General features: G+C 45.4%; 1 protein-coding gene across 3 annotated transcripts in view; it reads left to right on the top strand.

The window, feature by feature from the left end:
• ZNF274 (zinc finger protein 274) overlaps positions 1-25695 on the top strand; it is a 74896-nt gene that overhangs the window by 20456 nt on the left and 28745 nt on the right. For 2 of the 3 annotated variants that reach the window (XM_032614899.1, XM_032614901.1), the window contains 2 exons: positions 326-452; positions 875-2213. In XM_032614899.1, coding sequence (XP_032470790.1) covers positions 326-452; positions 875-1788 — 1041 coding nt within the window. In that variant the 3' untranslated portion in view covers positions 1789-2213. Of the gene's footprint in view, positions 1-325; positions 453-874; positions 2214-25695 lie in introns of those variants that run through there. The other variant, XM_032614898.1, reaches the window with a different exon arrangement.

Raw genomic sequence — 25695 nt, 5'->3', positions numbered from 1 at the left:
TATGCCCAGGGAGGTGCAAGGCTGGCCCGAGGGGTGGTCTCCGGTGGGAAGTCATGGGGAAAGGGTAGAGGCGGTTTGTTTGTGGCACTCTGTAGTTCCTTGTGAAGTAGGGCTCTTCCTCCAGCCTGGGCCCCAGACTCTGGTTTTGTGAGAGTAGACCCATTGGACTTTTTACAGGCCCCAGTCAGTGTTTCCAAGCAAACCTCCAAAGCTGGGGCATCCCAGCACAGTGAGCTCTGTCAGAATGTCCCCGCCAGCCTCTCTTCTGTCCCCAGCAAGGACTCTCTGACCCTCCTGCTGAAATACAAGGTGTGTGACATTGCAGGAACCAGTGACCTTCCTGGACGTGGCTGTGGACTTCAGCAGGGAGGAGTGGGGGCTGCTGGACCTGACACAGAGGACCGAGTACCACGACGTGATGCTGGAGACCTTTGGACACCTGGTCTCTGTGGGTAAGGCCCTCCACGCTTCCGGGACTGGGATGCCATGGGGGCTCTGATTCAGGGCTTACACCCTCTCTGGGCCCTGGACATGCCCTCGGGTCCCCTGCACCGTCCAGGGCCTCTAGCTGACACTGTACTTCGGGAGGGGTGGGGCTCGTAAGAACAGAGGCAGCCTCAGGTCCAGTGAAGGAGAGATTTGCTGTCCACCCTGAGGGTGAATGAGAACAGGGACTCTGAGAGCTGGGAGACGCTCGCAGCCCTTGCCCAAGCTCGGTGTGCCGCTCTTTGCTGCTTCACTGCTTTCAGTCTCCCTCCCCAGGGTGCGTGACTGTACTTGGAAAACACAGCTTCTGGAAATTTAATTATGTCGTACTGTCGACCCGTTTTAGCACTTTCTGTTTACAGTATCTGTACCTTTGTGTTTCTTTCAGGGTGGGAGACTACTCTGGAAAGCAAACAGTTAACTCCAAACCCCAACACACCCGAGGAAGAGCCAGCCTGCCACCTGAAAGTGGAGGAATTCTCGAGGGATGACACCCAGCCCTCTACCTCAGGAGACACCTTGCAGGCTGGGGCCCCGGAGGTCTTGGACACAGTGTTGAAACCAGTAGTGCTCACTCAGGAAAAAACCCTCCCTCAGAAGCCACCCGGTGAAAGCCCCAAACCCCAGGCAAGCACAGGTCCCGACACAAGCCACATCTCCCTTCAGAAGACCATTCCTAGAAAACGCTTGCGCAAGCGTGACCCCACGGTCAAGAAGATGACACACAACCCCTGTGTAAAACTTCATCAGAAGAGCTGCAGCAGGGGAAAGGACCAGGAGAGCGGGAGCTGTGGGAGAACCTTACCCCGGAGCACTCAGCAGATCACGTTTACGCGAATTCACAAAGGGAGCCAGGTGTGCCGATGCAGCGAATGCGGGAAAACCTTCCGGAACCCCAGGTACTTCTCCGTGCATAAAAAGATCCACACGGGAGAGAAGCCCTACGTGTGTCCGGACTGCGGGAAGGCGTTCGTGCAGAGCTCCTCCCTCACGCAGCATCAGAGGGTTCACACTGGGGAGAGACCCTTTGAGTGTCACGAGTGTGGAAGGACTTTCAACGACCGCTCGGCCATCTCCCAACACCTGCGGACTCACACCGGGGCCAAGCCCTACCCATGTCAGGACTGTGGCAAAGCCTTCCGCCAGAGCTCCCATCTCATCAGGCATCAGAGGACTCACACCGGCGAGCGCCCCTACACCTGTAACAAGTGCGGAAAGGCCTTCACCCAGAGCTCGCACCTGATAGGGCATCAGAAAACGCACAGCGGGGTGAAATGCAAGAAGAAACAGCCTACCTCGTAGCCCTCAAGCCAGGTGAAGAGACATCGCCTTTGCAGCCTGATCCTGCAGTGTCACACGAGCGAGCCTGGTTGAGATTCCGGACTGAATGTGGAAAGCCTTGAGTGATGAAGTTCTCAAGACCAAAGGATGACCGGGGAGACCGCCCTGTACGTAAGTCAGTAAGAAAAGCAGTGGGGAGCATCGCTAATGAATACATCAGTTGGAAAAACATTTAATTTTTCGCTCAGTTGATTTGCCATTTTAATTTGTTTGTTCATTGGCTATTAAAAGCGATATTAGTGAAACCTGAAAATGCTTATAATCTGTTTAAAAAGCCAGGTACCAAAAAGTCTGTGCACTGATATTATATTTGTGGTAAAGTATTTATGCATATGGACAAGGATTGAAAGAGAACCTAGATAAATAAACTATATATTTCTGTGGTAGGATCTCTGTGTGTTTTTTCCCACCTCTTTGATTAAACGTTTTCTCACTAATGACTTGATTAAAAGAAGCAATGTTAAAGCAAAAGGGGTGGGCCCTGGGTAGACCTGGGAGGTTGTGCTGGGGTAGATACGGGGAGTGGGGCCGAGGCAGGTGAAGGGAGTGCTCTGGGAGCATGATCAGCAGGTGGCAGGGCAGGTGGTTGCACGAACCTCCTTCAGATGAATGGACATCTGTCAGGATTATATGAGGAGCGGGAGGATGATCGACCGAGGGAATGGTGGATGGTGTCACCAGGAGGGCCAGCAATGCCCTCGTCCCACGGCAGGAGCCTCTGTACTCACCACCCTCACGAAAAGAAACCCGAAGGTAATAAATGCTGAGTTAGGAAAGATATAAGGCTATATGGATAACTTAATATCATAAGCTGACTTCTTCAGAAGGTCAGAGAAACTCATCTCTGAGGGGAGTGGAAGAGCTTCCGCTTTCCTTAGCGTAGGATGAAGTGATGCGGGATTTGAATATACACGCGACTTCCCTGGTGGTCCAGTGGGTAAGACTCCACACTCCCAACGCAGGGGGCCTGGGTTCGATCCCTGGTCAGGGAACGAGATCCCACATGCATGCTGCAACTAAGAGTTCGCATGCCACAACTAAAAGATCCCCCCATGCCACGACGAAGACCCTGCGTGCTGCAACTAAGACCTGGCGCAGCCAAATAAATAAATAAACTGGTGGTTCCTAATCTTTCCCCAACCGCACGTAATTCACACTTGTACCACCCAGCATTACAGTCATAAATTTGTGATCAGGGCTCAGGATGTGTCTGAATATCCTGGGTGGAGGGTTGTGAGTGGCAGAATGATGGCCCCCAAAGATGTTCACTGCTAATCCCTGGAACCTGTGAATATGGTACCTCACGTGGCCAAAGCGACTTTGCAGATGTGATTACACTAGGATTTTGAAACAGGGAGATAATCCTGGATCATCCCAGCGGACCCAGTATCATCACAAGGGTTGTTACAGGAGGGAGACAGGAGGATCTGAGTAAGAAAAGAAGATATGGTGACAGAAGCAGAGATTTGAGTGACGCAGGACCGTAAACAAAGGAATGTGAGGGGCCTCTAGAAGCTGGAAAAGGCAGGGAAATGGAATAATTCCCTAGCGCCTTCAGAAGAAATGCAGTACTGGCAACACCTTGATTTTAGCCCAGTGATAGACTTCTGATCTCCAGAGGGTAAAATAATAAATCTGTATTGTTCAAGCCACTGGGTTTGTGGTAATTTGCTTCTGCAGTAATAGCAGGGGGTGTACATGATTTGAAAGTTTCCACCAATGGATACTGTACCCAAAGGGATGGTCTATCCCTCCAGGAAGCACTGGATCTGGGAAAGGGAGAGGGGGCAGGCACTGTGCCTAGGGTTGGCAAAACCGCAAGGAACTAGGGGCTTGGGATTGTGTGGAATGGTTCTCTGTTCTCACAGAAACATGGAGATTGCGTAGGAAATTCCAACAGTCTGGAAGAGTAGGCTGCTCAGACTTTTTGGTGAGCCTGGGACTTAGACTTTTGTCTGGTGGAAAAGGGTGCACATGTATCCTCTGGGGCAGAGGCAGCTGAACTTGTGGAAATGGATGAGGATAGTAACTGGGAGAATTACAATGAGTCAGCTGAAAGCTGGAGAAGGTAGAGAAGGGTCCCATTCACAAAGTAAGATGTGGCTTTCCGCTGCCTCAGATTCCTAGATCACAGAACATAGAAACAGCCACCATTATGGTTCCTTTGGAGCTGGAATTTAATGAAAGCCAACCAGCGGATTCTTATCCACTGCGCCACCAGGGAAGCCCACTGTGGTAAATCTATTATGTGGAGTTCTCAGCTGGTTGCCCATTAAAGAACTCATACCTAACAAAAACTGTATAATGTAATCAATGTGGGAAATCTTTCACCTGGTGCTCCCAACTTGTTGATATTACATAATTTGTACTAGGGAGAGATTCCATGAATGTGAACGTGGGAGAGCTTTCAGCAGGAGGTCTTAACTAATTAGGCATCAGAAAACTCACACTGAAGAAAAACTGTTCTGTTGTATTCGATGTGGGAAGTTTTTCAGTCACATCCTTGATTTTAATGTGCATCAAAGAAAGAATAATGCAGGGACTTACCTAGTGGCGCAGTGGTTAAGAATCTGCCTGCCAATGCAGGGGACATGGGTTCAAGTCCTGGTCCGGGAAGATCCCACATGCTGCAGAGCAACTAAGCCTGTGCACCACAACTACCAAGCCTGCTCTCTATAGAGCCCGCGAGCCACAACTACTGAGCCTGAGTGCCAGAAATACTGAAGCCCGTGCACCTAGAGCCCGTGCTCTGCAAGAAGAGAAGCCACCTCAATGAGAAGCCCGCGCACTGCAACGAAGAGTAGCCCCTGCTCACCGCAACTAGAGAGAGCCTGCGTGCAGCAACAAAGACACAATGCAGCCAAAAATAAATAAATAAAAATTTTTAAAAAAGAATAATGGAGAGAAGCCTTATGAATGTAGTTAATATAGGAAGTGTTTCCTTCAGAGGTCTGGCATTATTTCACATCAAAGAACTCACATCGAAAAGAAAGAAGCCTTATGAATGTAATCAGTGCGGGAAATGCTTCAGTTGGAGTTCTCACTTTGTTACTCTTCAGAGAACTCACACTGGAGAGGAATCTCATGAATGCCGTAAGTGTGAAAAGTCTTTCCACCGGAATTGTCACCATATTGGACATCAAAGAATCCATATTGGAGAGAATCCATATAAATGTAATCAATGTGGGAAATCTTCAGACGGAGCTTTTATCTTATTGTGAATCAGAAAATTCATAAGGGTGACAAACCACATGAGGGACTTCCCTGGTGGTGCAGTGGTTAAGAATCCGCCTTCCAATGCAGGGGACACAGATTCAGTTCCTGGTTGGGGAATTAAGATCCCACATGCCTTGGGGCAGCTAAGCCTGCACACTGCAACTACTGAGCCTGCGCTCTCTAGAGCTTGAGCGCCACAACTAGAGAGAAGCCTGCTCCCGGCAACAAAGATCTGGTGTGCTGCAACTAAGACCCAACACAGCCGAGTAAATAAATATTTAAAAATTTAAAAAAATAGGAGCTTCCCTGGTGTCACAGTGGTTAAGAATCTGCCTGCCAACGCAGGGGACACAGGTTCGAGCCCTGGTCTGGGAAGATCCCACATGCCACGGAGCAACTAAGCCCGTGCGCCACAACTACTGAGCCTGTGCTCTAGAGCCCATGAGCCGCAGCTACTGAAGCCCGCGTGCCTGGAGCCTGTGCTCCACAACAAGAGAAGCCACCGCAATGAGAAGCCTGCACACCCCAACGAAGAGTAGCTCCCACTCGCCGCAACTAGAGAAAAAGCCCGTGCACAGCAACGAAGACCCAACACAGCCAAAAAGAAATAATAAGTAAATTTTTTAAAAAAACAAAAAACTTGGATGTACTGTGAAAAAGCCTTCAGCAGGCCATCTGACTTATGGAACACCAAAGAATTCATAGTGAAGGAGACCTTATGAATGTAATCAGTGCAGAAAGGCTTTCAGATGGTGCTCTCCCCTTGCTGGACATCAGAGAACTCATTCTTGAAGAAAACTGTTAAACAACTGTTTCTAGTGTAATGACATATGGTCAATCTCTGCTCTTATGACACAGTCCTACAAAAGCTGATCTACTAGGCAGTGTTCTTAATAGCACTGAGGCCTAAATCTGAGAAGGAACAAGAACACGAAAATGAATAATATAAGCACTGAGGTGGGGAAATTATTTCCTCAGATGATTACATTATTTGTACAGAGATTGAAACGGTTGATGGAAATGTAACATCAATGTTCTTTTTTACTTAGATATTTTACCATTTGGGGACATTTGTGTAGTTTCTAATCTGTTTTATGCAGATCCTGTAAGACATAATTATGACGTGAAGTGAAAAATGCATGAAGTGCGTGATTGTGCTGTCATATTAAAATACGTTTGTACATGGGCGAGAATAAAAGTGGAATGGATAAATCGTCGATTTGATTTGTCCCATTTAAAAATATTTAAATGTAAAAAAAAAAAATTTAAATGTTCCTGTGATAATTACTTAAGAACAAATTTTAAAAGTCCAGAACAAAAATAGAATCCTGTGGACTATTTACCTCCTTTGAGGATATCAGGAAGAAGGAGGACAAGGACCTAAGAAGTTAAGTGCTACCTGGCTTCCGGGAAGTATTTCTAGAAAAGTGTGTGATGGCCACACCTCCTATCATTCTTGGGTTCCCCAGAGAGTCACCATTGAGGACCCAGTAGTTTCTCAGGAGGTGACTTGAAATCCATTGGAGAATCTCATCACAGAACTGAGAGTGCTTGGGCAACACAGAAGGTATGTATGCTCAAATCATTGTACTCATTAGTGCCATTTACCCAGAACGTCCTTACATCCTTCTGTGTTCAGCCTGGGGAGAGCGGCCAGTGATGCAGGAAACCTAGAAATGGGAGTGTTACCACCCAGAGTTCTTGGCTTCCTTAATCAATAGGAACTGATAAAAGGCCAGCTAAGAAATTCAGGTACGTCTTTATTAGGACTCATGCTGCAGCACAAGGAAGCGAAAACAGGTAACAGGTACCCTTTCTCGCCGCATGAGGGGGAGCCAGCTGGTTCCTTACGTGGGGTGAGGGTAGGGGTGAGTCCAGCGGTCGGCCCAGAGGGGTGGCTTAGGAGGTCTGCCCACCCGTTGGTGGCGGCGTGTGCAGGGCGCAGGTGCGGTGCACTGCCCTTGCTCCCAGCACCTTGCTTTGCATTTCGTTGCTCGCGGAGACATTTGTCCAGGTGCCAGCTCCGCGGCAGAGGATCCTAGGTCCCGGCCTGTCTCAGGAGGGAAGAGCTTCAACCCATTGCCCATCACCTGAGTCTATCGCACTTGAGTGTCTGGCATGAAACCAGAGTGAGATTCATTCCATAAGCTGGCTGTAGTTTTCCTGGGGGTCAGTATTTGCTGCTTTCCCTTAATGGAAGAAATTTTATATTTTAAGGCAGGATGAGAAAAAATTAAACATAAAATTCTGTTTGTTTGCACCTCCTCTCTCCCTCCCTAATGTGCAGCGTGCATTTGAATTACGCAGTGACCAGAGCGCCTCAAAGATGGGAATGCCTGCTCAACCACTCTTCTGACACTAGCAATGAAACTTCTTAAGAGAATGGCTTTCATTCCCGGCTCTGTAGGGGGTCTAAAAGACCCTTCCCTACACTAAGCCCATAGAATCTTGTTTTTCACTGAAATCAAGCCCTCAGCAACAAGAAGCCCTCGGCCAGGTTCACTCTGCACCACCCCGAGGTGCATCTTAGGTATTAAGTTGGTGTGAGGCTCTGACCTTCAAATTCCGTTTAAATAAGACATGTAGGGGCTTCCCTGGTGGTCCTGTGGTTATGACTCCGCACTCCCGATGCAGGGGGGCCAGACTCGATCCCTGGTCCGGGAACTAGATCCCGCATGCTGCAACTAAGACCCAGCGCAGCCAAATAAATAAATAAATAGAACATCTAGCAGAAGCCTGTAATTCCACCCCAGGCATGGGGCTTGTGGCAACCGCCGTCTTCTGGGGCTTTAACAAAGGGAACTCTCGGGATCTTGCGGGTGTCAAATGAAAATAGCTCTGGCCACAAGATCTGCATCTCAAAGGTCAGGCAGAAAAAGGCTTTGCTTTTACAGGGATGCTAGAAGGAAGAGGCATTGGGCAGCTGATCAAGCAATTTTTTCAAAATATTGTTTTGTTTGTCAGCTGATTTTCTGGAGGAGTTGTTAAGGAGGGGCTGATCAACATTCTGACGCCGGCCCAGGCTGATGTCAAAGTTCACGGTCCTGTGGGAAGGACAGAAGATTAACTAAAACTTGGTCAACAAAAGTTCTAACTGACCAATGGGACAAACAGCTCAGTTAATCATGTGTGAGACAAAGAATGGAAAAGTATCTGGTCTTATCCTAGGTAAACAAGGGGGTTATCTGCAAGTCTTATCTAAGTCAAGTGTGGAAGGGTGGTTCTTTGCAGTAAGAAGTTTCCAGGAGCACAAGGTAGAGAGGCTTCTTCTACTGCTGCTGTTTCCCTGGAATACAGGGCTGGGTAGCAGGGTCAACGTTCTCAGAAGTATATCATCAGGGCCACATTGGTGATAAGACAATCAGTCAGAATTAGAGACTTTACTTAGAGGTTAATGTTTACTCACACAGGGGATAGCAACAGCTCCTATAGTCCAGGTGGCTGACAAGTCTCCTTACCTCTGCAAGGTGATCCCCTGATACAGCAGCGTAGCTGCTGCAGCTCTAGTGGCAGAGAATATCCCTGCTGTCTTCTCACTGAGAACAGCCAAAGGAAGGAATTCCTTTCCTTTCATGACACCAAGAGAAAGAAAAGCTGGTTTGAAAAGCTAAAAGCCCACAAAATGGGAAGGAAAGGGATGTGTGAGCAGTGCGTGGGAGTGGCGCCCCCTGGAGTTTTGTGAGGGGCTGCCCAATGGGGCAATGTTTTGTTCCTGGAACTAGGAGCGCACTCAAGCCTGCGGGGGTCCAGCTGACCGAAGGCGAGCTAGTCAGCAGTGTTCCATCTGGTCCTGGATGGGGTGCTGGGCTTCTTCCGCCTGCAATATTCCCTCATCCATGTGAGACAGAGTGGTTCCTGCCAGTGGCACCAACACTCAGCTTTTACACCCCAACTTTGAGGGCTCCCCCAGTAACAATGAGGAAATTGATCTTCCAGAGGAGAGGAGACATGGCTTAGACCAAACCAGGAGTTGAGGGAATCTAGGATTTCCAAGTCAGTCTGGTCTAAAACCGGCAGCTATTTGAAAACAGACAAACAAACAAAAAACACAAGCTCTGCAGCAAGATGGCCTCGGTTCAAATCTGGACTTTGTGTCTTACCAGCTGTGCCCTTCGAGTTAGTTACTTAACCTCTCTGTGCCTCAGCTTTCCTATCTGTTCCAAGGGGAAGTTCATATAGAGGCTATCTTATACGGTTGCTAAAAGGAGAACTGAGTCAATACACACGTGTGCTTTACCAGGCTGGTAGTCAGTAAGCCCTTAATCTATTACTGTTGTTATTACTAGCTCCTCTTTCAACACTTGACAATTTATAAGCACTAAATAATAATAGAGAAAAACCAGAAACACCCTGAAAAACAAAGGCAATGAGGGAAGACCAGCACTACTAGATAGTAAACTGTATTATGAAGCATCTATAATTTTAAAGTTGTAGTATTGACACATGAGTAGATAGACATATTCAACAGAAAAGAAAATCCAGAAATAGACTCAACTACATACGGAAAGTTAGTGTATGATAAAAGGAGCACCTCAAACAGTGAGGAAAAAGTAGACATTTTGCTAAACTACTTAGTCTACCTGTGGCAAAAGATAAAATGAAATTCATTCCTCACACCTTACACTAGGATGAATTCTGAGTGGATCAAAGATTTAAATGTAAAATATGAAGCTATACAAGTACTAGGAGAAACATGGTTGAATGTCTGCAAAACTTGAGACTATTTCCTACCCATGAATCAAAATCCTGAAGCAATAAAGGAAAATACTGATAAATTTGGTGGTGTAAAAATAACCGTTTGCATGAAAAAGAAACAACAACACCATTAGCAACATAAAAAGATTACAAACTGTGGGAAATTGCAATTTGCAAGGTTAATATTGCTAATAAGGAAATTCCAAAGCTAGAGTAAAAGACCAACAAAAAAAAATGGCTAAAATATGAACAGTTCACAGAACAAGAAATGTAATAGTTCTTAAACATATTAAAAGATGCTCATAACTAGAGAAATTCTCACTCATTAGAGAAACACAAATTAGAACTGTATTGGAATACCATTTTTTACCTATCAGATTGGCAAAGATTCAAAAGTTTGGTGCCATAGCCAGCTGATGAGACGGTGGGGAACACCTCCTACCATACATTGTTAGTGGGATGCAAAAGGTATAACCTCAAAGGACAGGAATTGGGCAAAATTAAAAACACATTTATCCTTGACCCAGTAATCCCACTTCTAGAGATCTATTCCAAATATACACTGCCAAAAATGCAAAATGACGTAGGCACGGGAGTATCCATGGCAGCACTGTTTGTAATAGTAAAATACTCAGTACAGCTTACATGTCATCAGTAGGGGGCTGGTAGAAGGAACTGTGGTCCTGCAACACAATGGTGCCCTAGCAGCTGGCCGAGAGTGATTGCCTGCCAAATCATTAGGTATAAGCAACGAAGTACATCAGAGCACTATGTGTGGTATGGAATATTTTACCCAAGGAAGAGTGTGGGATACACGTGCAGAATGTATTTGCTTAGCTACTTTTTTAAGTGGAAGGATAATCCAAAATTAATATAAATGATTACCAGTGGGAGAGGGCAGGGATAGAGGGAGGAGCAGCCAAAGAGGCTAGGCTTCTCTAAGTGTAATTTTGCTTTTGTAGTTTTCATTTTGGAACCATGAGAGTGCTTTGCATAATTAGAAATTACTTAAGTTTTAAGTGATCTCTAAAAATTGAAAGTGTTCAGTGAAAAGCTTATCACATGAATAATTATTTCCATTAACTTAAAAACACAGCAATTTCACCATACAGATAGATCTTAAGGACAAAAAGAACTGCAAATAACTCTTGAACTGTCAATAATAAGATTGGAGGTAATTTGAAACACAAAGCAACTAAGTAATTCTGCTGATGTAATTGGGAGCCAAGATTTTCAGCTTGAAAAAAAAAATCAAAGCATAAAATAAATAATTAAAGCCCTGTCACACTAAATTTGATATAGAAATATCAGGATAATTCTAAAATGTTTCTCTTAAATATATATATATATATATATATATATATATATATATATATATATCCCGATTTTTAAATGTCCACTGAAGAGGTTTTTAACAATAACTACCATAGTAGCAATGAGTACTACTAGTACCCAGATTATGGTCTCTAAAACACATTTCGCATTAAACAGAACCAGGGTTCCTCAGCAAAATGGCCAATTCCAAGGCTGGTACTGGAAATTTACAGAATGAGCCTGTAACATCTTCTCAGACAGGAAAGTAAATAAGCTATCAAAGGCTACTGAGGTCATGTCAAAAGGACACAGGAGCCAGACTGAAGGAGCTGATCTTGGCCAAAGTTTGGTTAATTGAAGCATCAAATTGTTCACTGAAATAGGTTAAAACACAGAGAATATGTTTAAAATCCAAGTATATAAAACACACTCACTGGCCGCCTTTGAAGGATGCTAACACATCTCAGTTTTTTCAAAGCAAAGGGAAAGAATGAAGCATTTGTCCTCTCTCTCCTGTACATCTTAGGTGGCGCCCGAACAGGGACCTGAAGGTAAGTAATCGCGTGATCGCGGGACCGAAGGGGAAATTGGTCCGCTCAAGAGTAACCGAAACCTTTGGGATCAGTAGAGTAACTGTAATGGAGAATTCCCATTCAGTAGAATTTCAATACATTAGACTCCTGAAACAGTTACTACGGAGTTCAGGAGTGAAAGTGAAACCAGAATCTTTTGATGAATTGTTTGCGCTGGTTCGTAAACATTGTTACTGGTTTCAACCTACTGGTCATAACCAGTTGAATTTAAAAGTTTGGAAACAGGTTATACAAGCCTTAAGAACAGCTCATCAGCATGGAGACCCTATATCTGTCCGTGTTTGGTCTCTTTGTAAATTAATTTCCCTTGCCCTGGAACCATTACAATCTGAAACTTAACATAAAAATGGGGCGCGCCCTCAGCGTCCAAATTCTGCTCCCGACCATTCTGCTGCTTTTCGTACTCTGTTTCGTAAGTCTCCTATAGAGGACCTTCCTCCGCCTCCTCCTCCCCTTGTGTCTGAGACAGGAGAGGATTTTTCAGGTTCCAGTGACGAAGGGGCTTTTTCTGATGGTGATAAAGATCGGGAGCAAGCTAGCAAACAAAATGAGATGCCACTTTCTCAACAGAATGAGATTTCTGATATACTTTCAAAGTTAAAAAATTTGATGGTTAAATTGAAAAAAAATAAAAACAATGAGCCATGTCCTACTATTCCTTCGGCTCCTCCTTTAGAATTAACAGCTTATCCTGTTGGAGCCTCTCGTCAGTTTCGCTTTCCTCTAAAACCTGAATCTAATAAACTTTTATTGGAAAAGAGATGAATAAGGAAAAAAAGCAATATTCTGAATCATTTTTTGCTTTCCCTGTTGTTAGACAAGCTATGCCTGCTAATGATCAATTTCCGAATGGATATGTAAATGTTGAGTATAACCATCATGATATAAAAAATTTTTAAATGCTAAAAGAAGCCATCAATGCGTATGGGATACATTCTAATTATATTTAAGGACTTTTGTCTGGGTATGCTACAGAAAGCATACTAATTCCTCATGATTGGGAAGCGATTGCCAAAACTGTTCTTAAACCTGGACAATATATACAATTTAAGACTTGGTAAAAAGAGGAAGCTAAAAACATGTCAAGGACTAATGCGGCCCGCAATCCTCCAGGGCCACTTTTAGATGAATTAATAGGAGCAGGCGCATTTAGTAATCTACAGGCTCAAGCTCAATTTGATGATTTACGAATCATTCAAATACGTATGTGTTGTTTACGAACATAGTTACGAATGGAACCCCCTGAAAAAACAGCACAATCTTTTACTAAGTTAATACAAGGGCCTGGTGAGCCTTACACTGATTTCTTGTCTAGACTGCGTGCAGCCATTCAAAAAGCTGTAGCACAAATAGACGTGCAAGATTTATTATTACAATCTTTGGCCTTTGAGAATGCAAATCCTGAACGCCAGAAGGCATTGCGACCTTTACGGGCTGTAAACGCTCCACCTGAGGAGTATATAAAAGCTTGCCATGATATTGGATCTCCTACTTATCATGCCAATTTACTTGCAACTGCCATAAAGGCTCAACTAGAGGATAACTGGCAAATTGCCTGTGCTCATTATATAGGCAAAATACATAATCACTATCCTTCTGATAAACGTTTACAATTTTTGAAAAAGACTAATTAAATTTTGACAAAAATAGTTCAATCAAATCCTGTTATAGGACCAACCTTTTTTACTGATGCCAATAAAATGGGAAGAACAGGATATGCTAACAGTCACGATCAAAATGTGTTACAATCTCCATATGTTTCGGTTCAAAAAACAGAACTATTTGCTGTAATACTATTGTTACAAGATTATCCAATTGCTCTTAATATAATTACAGACTCTCAGCATGTGGAATTTACAGTTAAAAATATTGAGACCGCTTTTATCCCAAGTGATGGATCAGAACTGCACTCTTTATTTTTGCAAATACAACATATAATTAGACTACGTACTGCACCACTTTATATTACTCATATTGGCACTCATACTCATTTACCCGGCCCATTGGTAGATGGAAATGATTTTATTGATACTTTAGTGGGTACCGTACAGTTAGCTACAGCAGAACATCACAGATATCATACTAATGCCAGAGGATTGAAAAATAAATTTAATCTTACATGGAAACAAGCAAAAACTATTCTCCGTACATGCCCGCAATGTGCTGCCATTAATCAACCTTGTTTGAATATCGGAGTTAACCCTAAAGGCTTATCTGCTAATGCTATCTGGCAAATGGATGTAACTCAATATCCTGGTTTTGAAAAGTTAAAATATATTCATCATTCTGTAGATACCCACTCTCATTTCTCCTGGGCAACTCCATTATCTTCTGAAAAAGCTGATGCTGTAATAACTCATTTATTAGAAGCTTTTGCTGTTATGGGAATTCCCGACAGCATAAAAACCGATAACGCTTCTGCATATCACTCTCAAAAATGTCAGACTTTTTTTGCCACACATAATATACAGCATGTTACAGGTATCCCAGGAAACAGTACGGGACAAGCGGTTATTGAACGACAAAACCGCACTTTGAAAGAAATGCTTATAAAACAAAAAGGGGGAGATGAGGTACAAAGTCCTAGGAAAAGAATACATATTGCTTTATTTACTCTTAATTTTTTGAATCACGGAGAAGATGATTTTAGTGCAGCTGACAGACATTGGACACAAATAAGTACACAAGAACTTAGCCTGTTTTTATATTAAATGAAAATACTAACACTTGGGAACCTGCCGAGGTTCTTCGTTGGGGCCGGGGATATGCTTTTGTTTCTGCAGGAGCTGAATCCTATTGGGTGCCGGCTAAAAAGATAAAGCTTCGGGATGGCAACTAAGCGTAGCTTTGATGTGACGGGAATGACGAAGGGATTCGCGGAGATGGATTTGAGCAAGAGAGCAATCCGTGTGCCATTGGATCGAACAAAGAGGGCGTCTCCATTGACCTGCGGGCAAGTGAAAAAGTTTGCAGGCACTGCTGAAAATCTTGTCATTTCACAGGGTAAACCCCTCACTAGCACCAATCTTTTTGTGGCTATGTTGGCAGTGTTGTCTGCACAGATAATAAGCATATCAGCCAATGAGATAAATTGTACTAACCATACTTATTGGACTTATATTCCTAACCCTCCTTTTAATATGGGGGTTACCTGGTGGGATGCCCCAATTCTTGTATATGTAAATGAGTCTGGATGGTTGCCTGGTCCCTTTGATGCCTGGTCCTTTAAAGCCGGAAGAAGAAGGAAGGATAATAGAAAATTACACGGTGGGTGTTAATGGACCTCCTATTTGTATGGGAAAGGGAGATCGTTGCCTTAAAATGAATTATCAGGCATGGTTAAATGTTGTCAAAAATGAAAACAGATATCATGGGTTATATCTTTTGAGTGCTTATAGTTTTAAAAGTTCTAATTCCACTCTTAATGAGAATGTTTCCGCACCTTACTTGCCTCCATGTCAGGTGCCTCTTGTGGATCGATTATCGGATTGGGTCCATTGGACTCGATGCCGAGGAGAAATGGCTCGGGTTCTTGCTAATACTTCTTGGGGAAGCGTCATTGATTGGAGCCCTTTTGGCTCCGCCCGAGGAAAAAGGGGTCTGAAGAATTTACACTAACATAGAGAGGATAATACTATTTATAGCAATACTATTAATGATACCATAGTATGACATGCAGGAGGGTTTTCTCCTCCTGTCCTCATTTAAATGGATATCGTATCCAAAAGGGTTTATGGAAGCTTATGACAGCTTTGAAAAAGATTAATTCCTGGGTAGGACATATGGTTAACAAATCTGGAAATCATAGTTTGACTTTTCATAAAAATGTTACTCGGTATACTCGTAGTTGTGTAAAATTACCTTATATATTGTTAAAGGGACCAGCTGTATGGAATGAGACTCAAGGTATTATAATATGTAAAAATTGCTCTCTGTATACCTGCATTAACTCTAGTATATCTTTTAACATATCTACTGAAAGTTTGTATATCTTACGAGCTCGGACATGTCTTTGGCTTCCTGTCAATCTTGGAAGGGAATGGCAAGAATCTCTTCCTATGGCTGTTTTGCAATATTTAGCTGATGCATTAAAAAGAAGTAAAAGATTTGTAGAAATGTTGATTGCAGCTGTCATGGGTATTATAGCCATAACAGCTACTGCTGCAGTAGCTGGAGTTGCTTTAGAACAATCTATTCAGACCGTTGATTATATAACTGATTGGCATAAAAACTCTGAAATGCTTTGGTCCTCTCAACGACAAATTGACTCGGAAATACATTCGGAAATAGCAGATTTACAACAAGCTGTGGTTATGTTGGGGGACCAACTTGTAAATTTACAAAGACAAATGAAGCTACGTTGTGACTGGAATCAAAGTGACTTTTGTGTCACTTCGGTTCCATATAATCAGTCTACATTCCCCTGGGCAAAAATAAAAAAGCATTTATTACATCACAAAAATTTGACAGAAGAAATCGTGAATTTACAAGGGAAAATTCAACAAACTTTTCAGAAGAGATTACAACGACTTAATTCACAAGAAGTATGGACTGGAATTATTCAAGGACTTAATAATCTAAATCCCATGTCTAAATTACATGCTTTATTTGGTTCTACTGCAGGATTACTAATGCTCATTATAATAATCATCACATGTTTAATTGTAGTCCGACGACGAGTGAAAGCTACCCGCCATGCAACATTGCAACAAGCTGCCGTGTTCTCCTTGGTGCTTCGGGCACTGATCCATAAGATGTCCTCAGTATAACCAGAATGGTGGGAACACAAGGCAATGTTCTTGTGCTGCTTTTGCTCAAGGACGAAGCACGGCATGTTTTCAAGAAAGCCCATGATTACTTGTAGAATCAATAAAAACATATGTTGCTGCTTTGGCATTTCTGGAATGCTAAAAAAATAAGTCTTAAAATGTAAACATAGATAATGCTTTAATAAAAGCTACCACAACAAGACAGACGGCGCTGTTCTGCCTGAGCGAACGGCAGCCCTCTACTGCTGTGCTTCGGCACAACTCATCTCGTGTGATGAGCTTGCTTTCGGCCCTGTCATAAGATAAACTGCAACATTAGGGAAACCAAAGAAGTTGGTAAGGGAAAATGTTTCCTTATGGAAGAATTCCAGCAAGTAGACACAGAAAGAATGATATAATTAGAAAACCACTATTTTGTAACTCCTAATGAAATAATGGGTGTAAGGCAACGATCATCAATGACTGCTAGAACCCATTCTGTGAAAAATGTTGGAGAACTTTGTAATAGACGGATCAGGCTATCAACACCTGAATGATCAAAATAAACATCAAAGAAGCGCGCCAGATATCATGTACCTTCTGATATGATGCAAAAGGAAACGTGCAACGCCTATGAAAGACTGTCAAATATACATACAAATTTGAATCTAATTAAGCCGCTAGATCCAACTACCAGTTTACAGGAAAAACAAGGGAAAGAGAAATGACACCATAAGGATACCATTACCAAAATCCAAAATGTAGTAAAAATTTACAGGAAAAATTTACCTGGTTTCAACAAATAAATGGAAATGAAAAAGCATTTGTGGAGGAAGTCCATAAACTACAAGACTTAAGCACACATTAACCAAATGCAAGGCGTGAACCTTTTTCAGATCTCAATTTGAATAAACAAAAAATTTTTAAGACGACACAATTTGGGGTAAACACTGGATATTTGACATTAAGGAATTATTGCTAATATTTTTAGGTGTGTTCATGATTTTGTATTTATCTATTTAAACTCATTTTTTCCCATGCTATCTTTTTTTTCAATCGCTCAGACATCCCAGGAAGTTGTGCCATCATTAGCTCTTTTTTTTTATAACATTTTATTTATTTATTTAAAAAAATTTTTTGGAGTATAGTTGATTTACAATGTTGTGTTAGTTTCAGGTGTACTATCTTTTTTCTAATAGATATTGGTAACCTTATGTACTGATTATTAACAGCTTTATTGAGACATCATTCACATAAAATTCACCCACTTAAACTGTACAATTCACCCACTTAAACTGTATAATTCAATGGTTTTTAATATACTCGAGTTTTACAATTTTAGAACATTTTCATCACCCCCAAAAGACAGAGATATCCATTTAGCAGTCACTCACATCGCCTCTAAAACTCCTCCAGCTCTAGGTAACCACTAATTTACTTTCTCTATGGATTTGTCTATTCTGGAAAAAATCATTATCTTTTAGAGATACGTTCTTAGGCATTTATGCGTGAGATGATGTGTCTGGGATTTGCCGCAAAATCATCCAGCCGTGGCTGAGAGCAGGTAGGGATAGATTAAATTTAAAAAGCAGAATGCTGACAGTAAATGCAGCTGAGTACTGCATAGAGGAAGCATGGGGTTTCATCATACTATTCTCTTTACTCTTGTATGTTTGTAATTTTCTGTAATAAAAACAAACAAGGTCGTCTATTTTACCATAATGAAAAGCCCCGAGGTGGGCATAGGCAATATTGATTCAGTGACTCCGGGAGGATCCCAGTACTTATTCTGTTTCTTTCCATCTTTCTGCTCTGCCATTCTCAGCATGTTGACTTTGCCTCTTGGGCTGGTTTCCTCATGGTGCTGGCATGGCGGTACTTTTCTATACATTACATGCAGACAACACTGTCCAGAGGCAATATAAGGGGACACACTAGTGTCTTATGTCCATTTTTAAGAGAGAGGGAAACTGCCCCAGAAGCCCTCAGCAGACTTGTCATTTCTCCTTGGCCAGAATGCCCTTGACCAATTCAATCACAGGGCAAGAGGTATGAGACCACTCCATCAAGACTCTCCTTTGGGAAGTTAGGTTCCAGACATTCTGGAAGAATATACAAATTGCAGTCACATGAGCAAGTAAGAAGTGTGCAAATAAGAAGCAATGGCCTTCGGTAAAGCAACCAAGAAGGTCAACTCCAGGAGAGTCAAGGCAAGGAAGACTGGTCACGGGAGCAACCCAGACACAAGAGCACAACCCAGGAGCTTAACGATGCCTGAGGTTCAAGTAGAGCCAGAGTGGTTCCCACCAGAAGGCAGGCCTGGGAAGGTTTCCTGTGGTCTCTCCCTCCTTGAAAAGCCAGGGCAGGTTTCCAGGTCTGTGGGTCTTAGCCCCACAAACAATGGCCAGACCACACATAACAGAACTCTCTGACCCACAATCTCTATTTTTTGCCCCTGTCCCACTTACGACCCGCCAGAGAAAGCCACAAAAGTTCCCCCGAGCAATCACATAGGATGACCCATTACTAGTTAGCCGGCCTCCAACTTCCATACTCCACACTCAGGACACACCTGAGGCCATTTCTGTTTGTTGCTGTCAAGCTTTCCCTCTCCTGTGCCGGCCTCTGAGCCTTTGCCAAACGCAAAGACTGTGGTGGACTCCCCTGCTCTAGCGGGCTCTGAAAAAACGTCTTCTGTGGTCCTCATCAGGTGGTCTCCCTTTACTTCCACGGCAGGTCTGGCCGTTGCAAAGGCCCACGAGGAAAGCACGAAGCCGTGCACGGTTCAGACACGAACGTCGCGTCCTCGACCCGTGTCGCAGACGCCCATGAGGAGAATCAGAGTCGTCCATTAATTCGGGGCCGAGGGGCAGAGCTAAAGGGAGCAACATTCTCAGCCACAACCCGAGCTGTTGTAAGAGATAAAAAGTTGGGTCGCCGACGCCCAGACACCAAAAGCCTCGACGCTGCCGCTGCCGCTGCCGCTGCGGCCGCCGCCCGGAGCAACGGCCGCAGCATCAGCTGGAAAAACTGCCACTGAAGCCAGAAAAACGGCCGCTAGCCCGCAGCCTTCTGGGACTTGTAGTTCGTTGCGCCGAGCGCGCGCACTTCCGCCACCCACCGGAAGTGCCGCCATTACCCGCGAGCGCAGGTGAGCCTGGCCCGGGAACCCGCGTCGGGGGTGAGCTGTACCCCCGAGGCCATCCCAGCCCCAGAACGTGGACCCGTTTTCTTCCACTGGTACGTGGACTTTGAATTTAACTTGAAGAGAAAGCGTATGTTGTCCAGATGAACAAAGAATTAGGGGCAGTCCTGGCAGAGCAAATGGCATCGGGCAAATTCCGGACCAGGGTGTTGGCCTGTGTTGGTTGTGTTTGGTGATGCCCCAAGTTAAGGGCTCGGTGTGAGAGGGGGCTGTATTGGTGAGCAGGACTAGTGGTGTGGAGAGCAGGGACACAAATTCCGTTGTGCGTGAGGGCTGGGGTTTGGATTACAGAGCCTCAGTAAGTAGAAGCATCAGGCGGTGGATAACTCAGTGCAAGGGATAGTGCCAAGGGAGTAGAAAGAATGAGGAGGACTCTGACTTTCCATGTCTAGTGAGGAGCCAGGATGGAGGCCGAAGTGCAAGAGATGAGGAACCGTGGTCACTCTCAGCTGTGTTGAGTCCAGGAGTCTTGTCAGTAATAGAGTTAATCCATAGTTGATCTAAGAAAGGAACGGAACTTTTAAAAAAAATTATTTGTTTTATTTATTTTTGGCTGCACTGGGTCTTCGTTGCTGTGCACGGGCTTACTCTAGTTGCAGCGAGCGGGGGCCACTCTTCGTTGTGGTGTGTGGGCTTCTCACTGGGATGGCTTTTCTTGTTGCAGAGCACAGGCTCTAGGTGCATGCTTCAGTAGTTGTGGCACGCAGTCTCAGTAGTTGTGGTTCGCAGGTTCTAGAGCGCAGGTTCGGTAGTTGTGGAGCACACACGGGCTTAGTTGCTCCACAGCATGTGGGATCTTCCCGGACCAGGGCTCGAACCGGTGTGCCCTGCACTGGCAGGCGGATTCTTAACCACTGTGCTACCAGGGAAGCCGAGAAATGGAACATTTTATTCAAGCGAACCTGAGGATTATAACTCAGGAAATAGTCTTTCAGAAAGCTCTGAGGACTGTTCCACCCTAGAGATCAAAGCACAGTTATATACCTTTTTGAGACAAAGGGTCATATATCAAATGATGAGTTGACAGTTTATGTAATCCAGAGCTGCAGTACAAAGCCAGTAGTGGGTCACTGTGACCCCTTACAAAGAAGGAACTTTGTCTCCTAAGGAGATAGGGTTAATGCAGATACAGGATACACACTAAATGGGAGGGAAGAGACCCAAACAAACAGAGAAAAAGTTTATGTTTAAATTTTTCTTGTCTTGCCATAAAATATGAATTTTCTTTCATCGAGTCTTTAGAGGCATGGCTGGATGTGGAGGAGGGAATGGCAGTGACAGGGAACTTGGGAGGGAGGTCTAGGCTGGACATAAAGCCTGGGGCAGCCCTTGAAACCCCACCCCCTCACAGGCAGGGAAAGAGGAAACTAGAAAAGGAAGGAGAAAGAGAGGCCTCTAGAAAGAGGGACCCCTGCCAGACCAGCCCCCTCCTGGGTCCAGCATGAGGAAAAGAAGGGGAGTTTTATGTCCAGCTATAACCAATATAATTAAATCTGCTGTGCCCCTACTGTGTGTCAGCACAATGTTAAGCAATCGTAAATGCAGCTCACATACTCATCACAGCAGCACCACAAGGCAGGGCCTGCTCCTCTCCCGGATGTCTACAGGTGAGGCTCAGAGAGGTTAAGGAGGCCTGTTCAGAGTCCTACAGAGGCACGTGGTGGAACTAGGACTTCGAAAGCAGGCAGTCTGGCTGCGGAGGGGAGGTGTTCCCAGCCCTCACCCTAGGGTGTCTCCAGACTAGGAAGAAGAGGATCAGAGGGTGGAAATAGACACGGGTAGTAGGAGATTGCCCTTGGATGGATGGGAATGTCAGAACAAGGTAGCATCATATAGAGTCTTCAGCGGCCTTCTTAGGTGTGGTGAACATCTGTGCGTGTGCATGGCGTGGGTGTGCTTTTGGTACAGGCAGGGTGAGAGGGAGTCAAACATAGGGAAGGGTTTGGGGCAAGATTCGGGAGGATTTTTGCCTGGCTGTCTCAGTGGGACTGTCACGTGACTACAGCCAAGATACTAGATGGGCAGAGTATGGGAAGCAACGACAGTGTTAAGCAAAGCAGGGGATAATAGGTGTGGCCCACGGGCAGTGGGGCAGCACCCAGCAGCTCCAGAAGGATGATACCCACCTCTCAGAGTGCCCTTAGCCGTCCTCCTGGTGATTTTCATATCCTCCTTGTCCCCATACCCCACCTCCGTTTTTAGAAACCAGCTGATGTTTCATTGGGATATTTTTTAATTGTACGGTTAATTGTTTTGACACTGCCTCCACTTCTCCCTATTTAGTATCTTGAAATAAGAGGAAATACTGGTCCTTCCTTTCTTTGAGTGTTGAAGGACTGCTGTGTATCTTTGGGCTCATGGTTCAGACACCACAGCACGTGCCTCAAGGCATTTACCTTGAGCCTGGGGTAGCCCAGGCCCGGACCCAGGCAGACTGGCCCTCTCCACAACTGGAAAGCTGGCTCGGCCACCTCAGCTGACCTCAGAGCCTTGAACAGGGAGAACACGTGGTCAGAGCCCCGCCTCTCTGCCCCTCACTCCCCAAGGGATGGTCCTCAGCTGGCATTGGCCACCCTCTCCTTTGGGGATGGGAATGGACTCAGGAGCATGGAGATACTTTGGTGGGGCTGAATCCCTAATTGTTCTTCCAACCCCAGCCCTGCCTTCTGAGGACCTCTGCCCTCTTCAGGACAGCTTCTCCAGGTATGAGGAGGAAATGGAGGCATATTCTCAGCAGATCCTGTCTCAGGTGAGTTGGGGACCTTTGCTTTCATTGCCTTAGTCTCCTTGGCTGTAAAATGTGTCCAAGGATAACACCCAACTCCTCAGGCCAGCACAAACGAGAGTTCTGTAATGCTGCCCTATGCCTTGGGGTGAAGTCTACAGGCTCCCTGCGTGAACAAGCCAGGAACTCCACAAACCTGGTTCCCTGGGCCAGGTCTCTGCCTCAGACTTTTTATTTGTGGTTTTTGCTCAGTGGGCCCTTGAGGGCAGGCAGAGCTGAGCCTCCATAAACATGCAGGCACTCTGGGCCCATTGATCCTCACTGAGACCACTCAGGAGGGCAGCTGAGAGTGTCCCCATAAAGAGCCACAGTCACCCTTAGATGGCTCACGGTGCAGCACACGGCGGGTGGGGGCGGGTCCCTGACCTCCTTCAGGGTCCCAGCATCATACACTTGCCTGTGCTTCCTGGGTGCCAGGGGTCAGTTGCACTCATGTCCTGTGAGACTCCCCGGTGCAGGAGGCTGTCTTCATAGTCGCATCAGGGCAGCTCATGCCAAGAAGTTCAGGGACACGTCCAGGTGTCCAGCTAGAAAGTCGTGAAGCAGAGAGGCCAACTTGGTCTACTTGGGCTGCTGTTACACAATACCACCCGCTGGGTGGCTTGGACAACAGCCGTTTGTTTTCTCACAGTTCTGGAGGCTGGAAGTCCAAGATCAGGGTGCTAGCAGGGTTGGTTTCTGGTGAGGACTCTTTCTGGCTTTCAGATGGTGCCTTCTCTATGTCTCCACATAGTAGGGAGAGAGAGAGGCCTCTGGTTTCTCCTCCTCCTCTTGTAAGGGCACCAGTCCCATCACATTAGAGCCCTGCCCTATGACCTCCATTAGCATTAATTCCATAAAGGCCCTGTCTCCAGATAAGTCACATTGTGGGGTAGGACTTCAACATGCGATTCATGGGGAAACAATTCAGCTCATGGCATTAGCCTTCTAAAAACACACCACAGCCCTGATTTGTCCCATGGGCCACTGTGTGCTGACCCCTGATTTAGAGCATCCTCTTTGACTGGCTTCCAATCTGTGATTTTGTAGAGAGGCTGGGGACGGGGATCTCCAAGAGGGGTCCCCGTTGTTTCCTAGGACAGAAAATCGGGATCACTGGTGTGACCAGTGGTAGATGAGATACCCAGGCAGAAATGAAAAAGCCATGGGCCTGAGTCTGGGTCTGATCTGAGCAAGGGGTTCTCCCTCCCCTGTACTGTCCTGTCCCCCCAACCTCCTCATCGAGAAAGCAGGGTCCCATGGTAACACCAGTGATGTTTCAGCCACCTGTGAGCTTCAAGGACGTGGCTGTGACCTTCACATGGGAGGAGTGGGGACAGCTGGACCTGGCCCAGAGGATGCTGTACCGTGAGGTGACTCTGGAGACCTGCAGTCACCTGGTCTCCCTGGGTAAGGCAGGCACTGCCCATAGCAGGACCCAGAGTGTGGCTCATCTCAAGGGTGTGCCCAGGCTGGGCCAAAACGTGCTGGAAGTGGGTCCCTTTGAGATTTGGGTCCTGGTATTGCCGCTCACTCCACCTCCAGAGCAGATCTGTGGCTTGTCGTTCAGGGAGTGGGAAATCTCCTCGGGAGGATGCGGGGGCCCTCCTAGTCCATTCACGTCTGACCCCAGGGGCGAGGGCTGGGCCTGTCACCAAGCAGAAGACCAAGCCCTCTGTTTTTCCTCCGTTGACCAGGGCTTCTGCTTTCAAAACCAGATGTGATCGCCCGACTGGAGCAAGGGGAGGACCCATGGAGGGTGGAGCCGGGACCTCCCCGAGGTGAGAACAGGCCAGCGGCCCAATGGTTAAGGTCCAAGGAGAAGGGAGGCCATTTTCGGGGAGTTTGCTCAGGTGTTCTCTGCTGCCTCCTCATGTCCAACAAGGCAGCTGTGTTCTCATCCACATCAGCCTGTCTCTGTGCCCAGCCCACCCACAGAGAACACTTGTTGCTGTCGTCAGGACATGTCTCACACATGGGTTCATTTCTGTCCCCGTCTTCCTCTGGTCTTCACCCCTCTGCTGCCGCATCTCATTCCCATGTCCTCATGCCCCCTCTTCTTCTCCATCCTCTCATCCTGACTTCTACCCAGGGTGGAAGCTCCTCAGCCCTCCCCTTCAGGCTGGTCTTTGCTCTGCCATTTGGGTGATCAGCCCTCCTCCATGTTGGACGTTCCCATGTCTTCAAGATGGTTCCAAAGTGTGGTAAAAACTTGTGCGTCCAAGCCTTCCAGAAGGATTCCTACTAAATCTTCCTGGACCTCCTTTCCCACCTCCCCTCATCCCATAGGCCCGCCTCCTACCCTGTGTGTCAGCCTAATTGGAATTATCTTTTTTTTTTCTTTTTTTCTTTTAGAGCTGTATCAAAATACAGTTTACATACCATACAGTTCACCCATTTAAAGTATGCAAAGCCTCTTAGTATATTCGCAGTATGTGTATCCATCACCACAGTCTATTTTAGAACATGTTCATCATACTGACTAATTGGGCTGCTTCTGATCTTTTGTTGTTTTGTTTTAATTCACAGACTTTATTTTCTTATTTATTTAGCTGTGCTGGGTCTTAGTGCGGCATGTAGGATCTTTAGTCACGGCATGAGAACTCTTAGTTGTGGCATATGGGATCTAGTTCCCTGACCAGGGATCAAACCCCAGCCCCCTGCATTGGGAGCACGGAGCCTTAGCCACTGGACCACCAGGAAAGTCCCCATTGATAGACTTTATTTTTTAGAGGAGTTTCATGCTTACAGAATGTACAGAGTTCCGTATACCACCCCACCCCACACAGTTTCCCCTATTATTAATGTCTTGCATTCTTTGGCACATTTGTTACAGTCGATGAACTTATATTGATAAATTATTATAAACAGAGATCAACAGTTTACATTAGGTTCACTGTGGTGTTGTACGTTCTGTGGGTTTGGACAAATATATAATGTTATATATGCACCACTATAGTATCGTACAGAGTAGCTCCACTGCCCTAAAAATCCTCTGTGCTCCACCTGTTCACCCTCCCTCCACCCTAACGCCTGGTAACCACTGATTATTTTACTGTCTCTGTAGTTTTACCTTTTCCAGAATGTCCTATAGTTGGAATCATGCAGTACGTGTTCTTTGCTGACTGGCTCCTTTCATTTAGCAATAAGCAACACGTTTGTCCTTTATACCACCTTGCCCTAGCCTGGAGGCGTTTAATTTATCTCATGTGTTCCTGCGCCTTTTTACCCTGTTACTCTCTTGCCTGCAGCTTCTGTTATTTCTTACTTCTGAACTCTTACCTACTTTTACTTACCCTTGGTTCTCAAATGACATCATTCTGAATTTAGTTT

This window comes from Phocoena sinus, chromosome 19 (assembly GCF_008692025.1).
Source record: "Phocoena sinus isolate mPhoSin1 chromosome 19, mPhoSin1.pri, whole genome shotgun sequence".
NCBI lineage: Eukaryota > Metazoa > Chordata > Mammalia > Artiodactyla > Phocoenidae > Phocoena > Phocoena sinus.
This window is presented reverse-complemented; position numbering and strand designations above follow the sequence as displayed.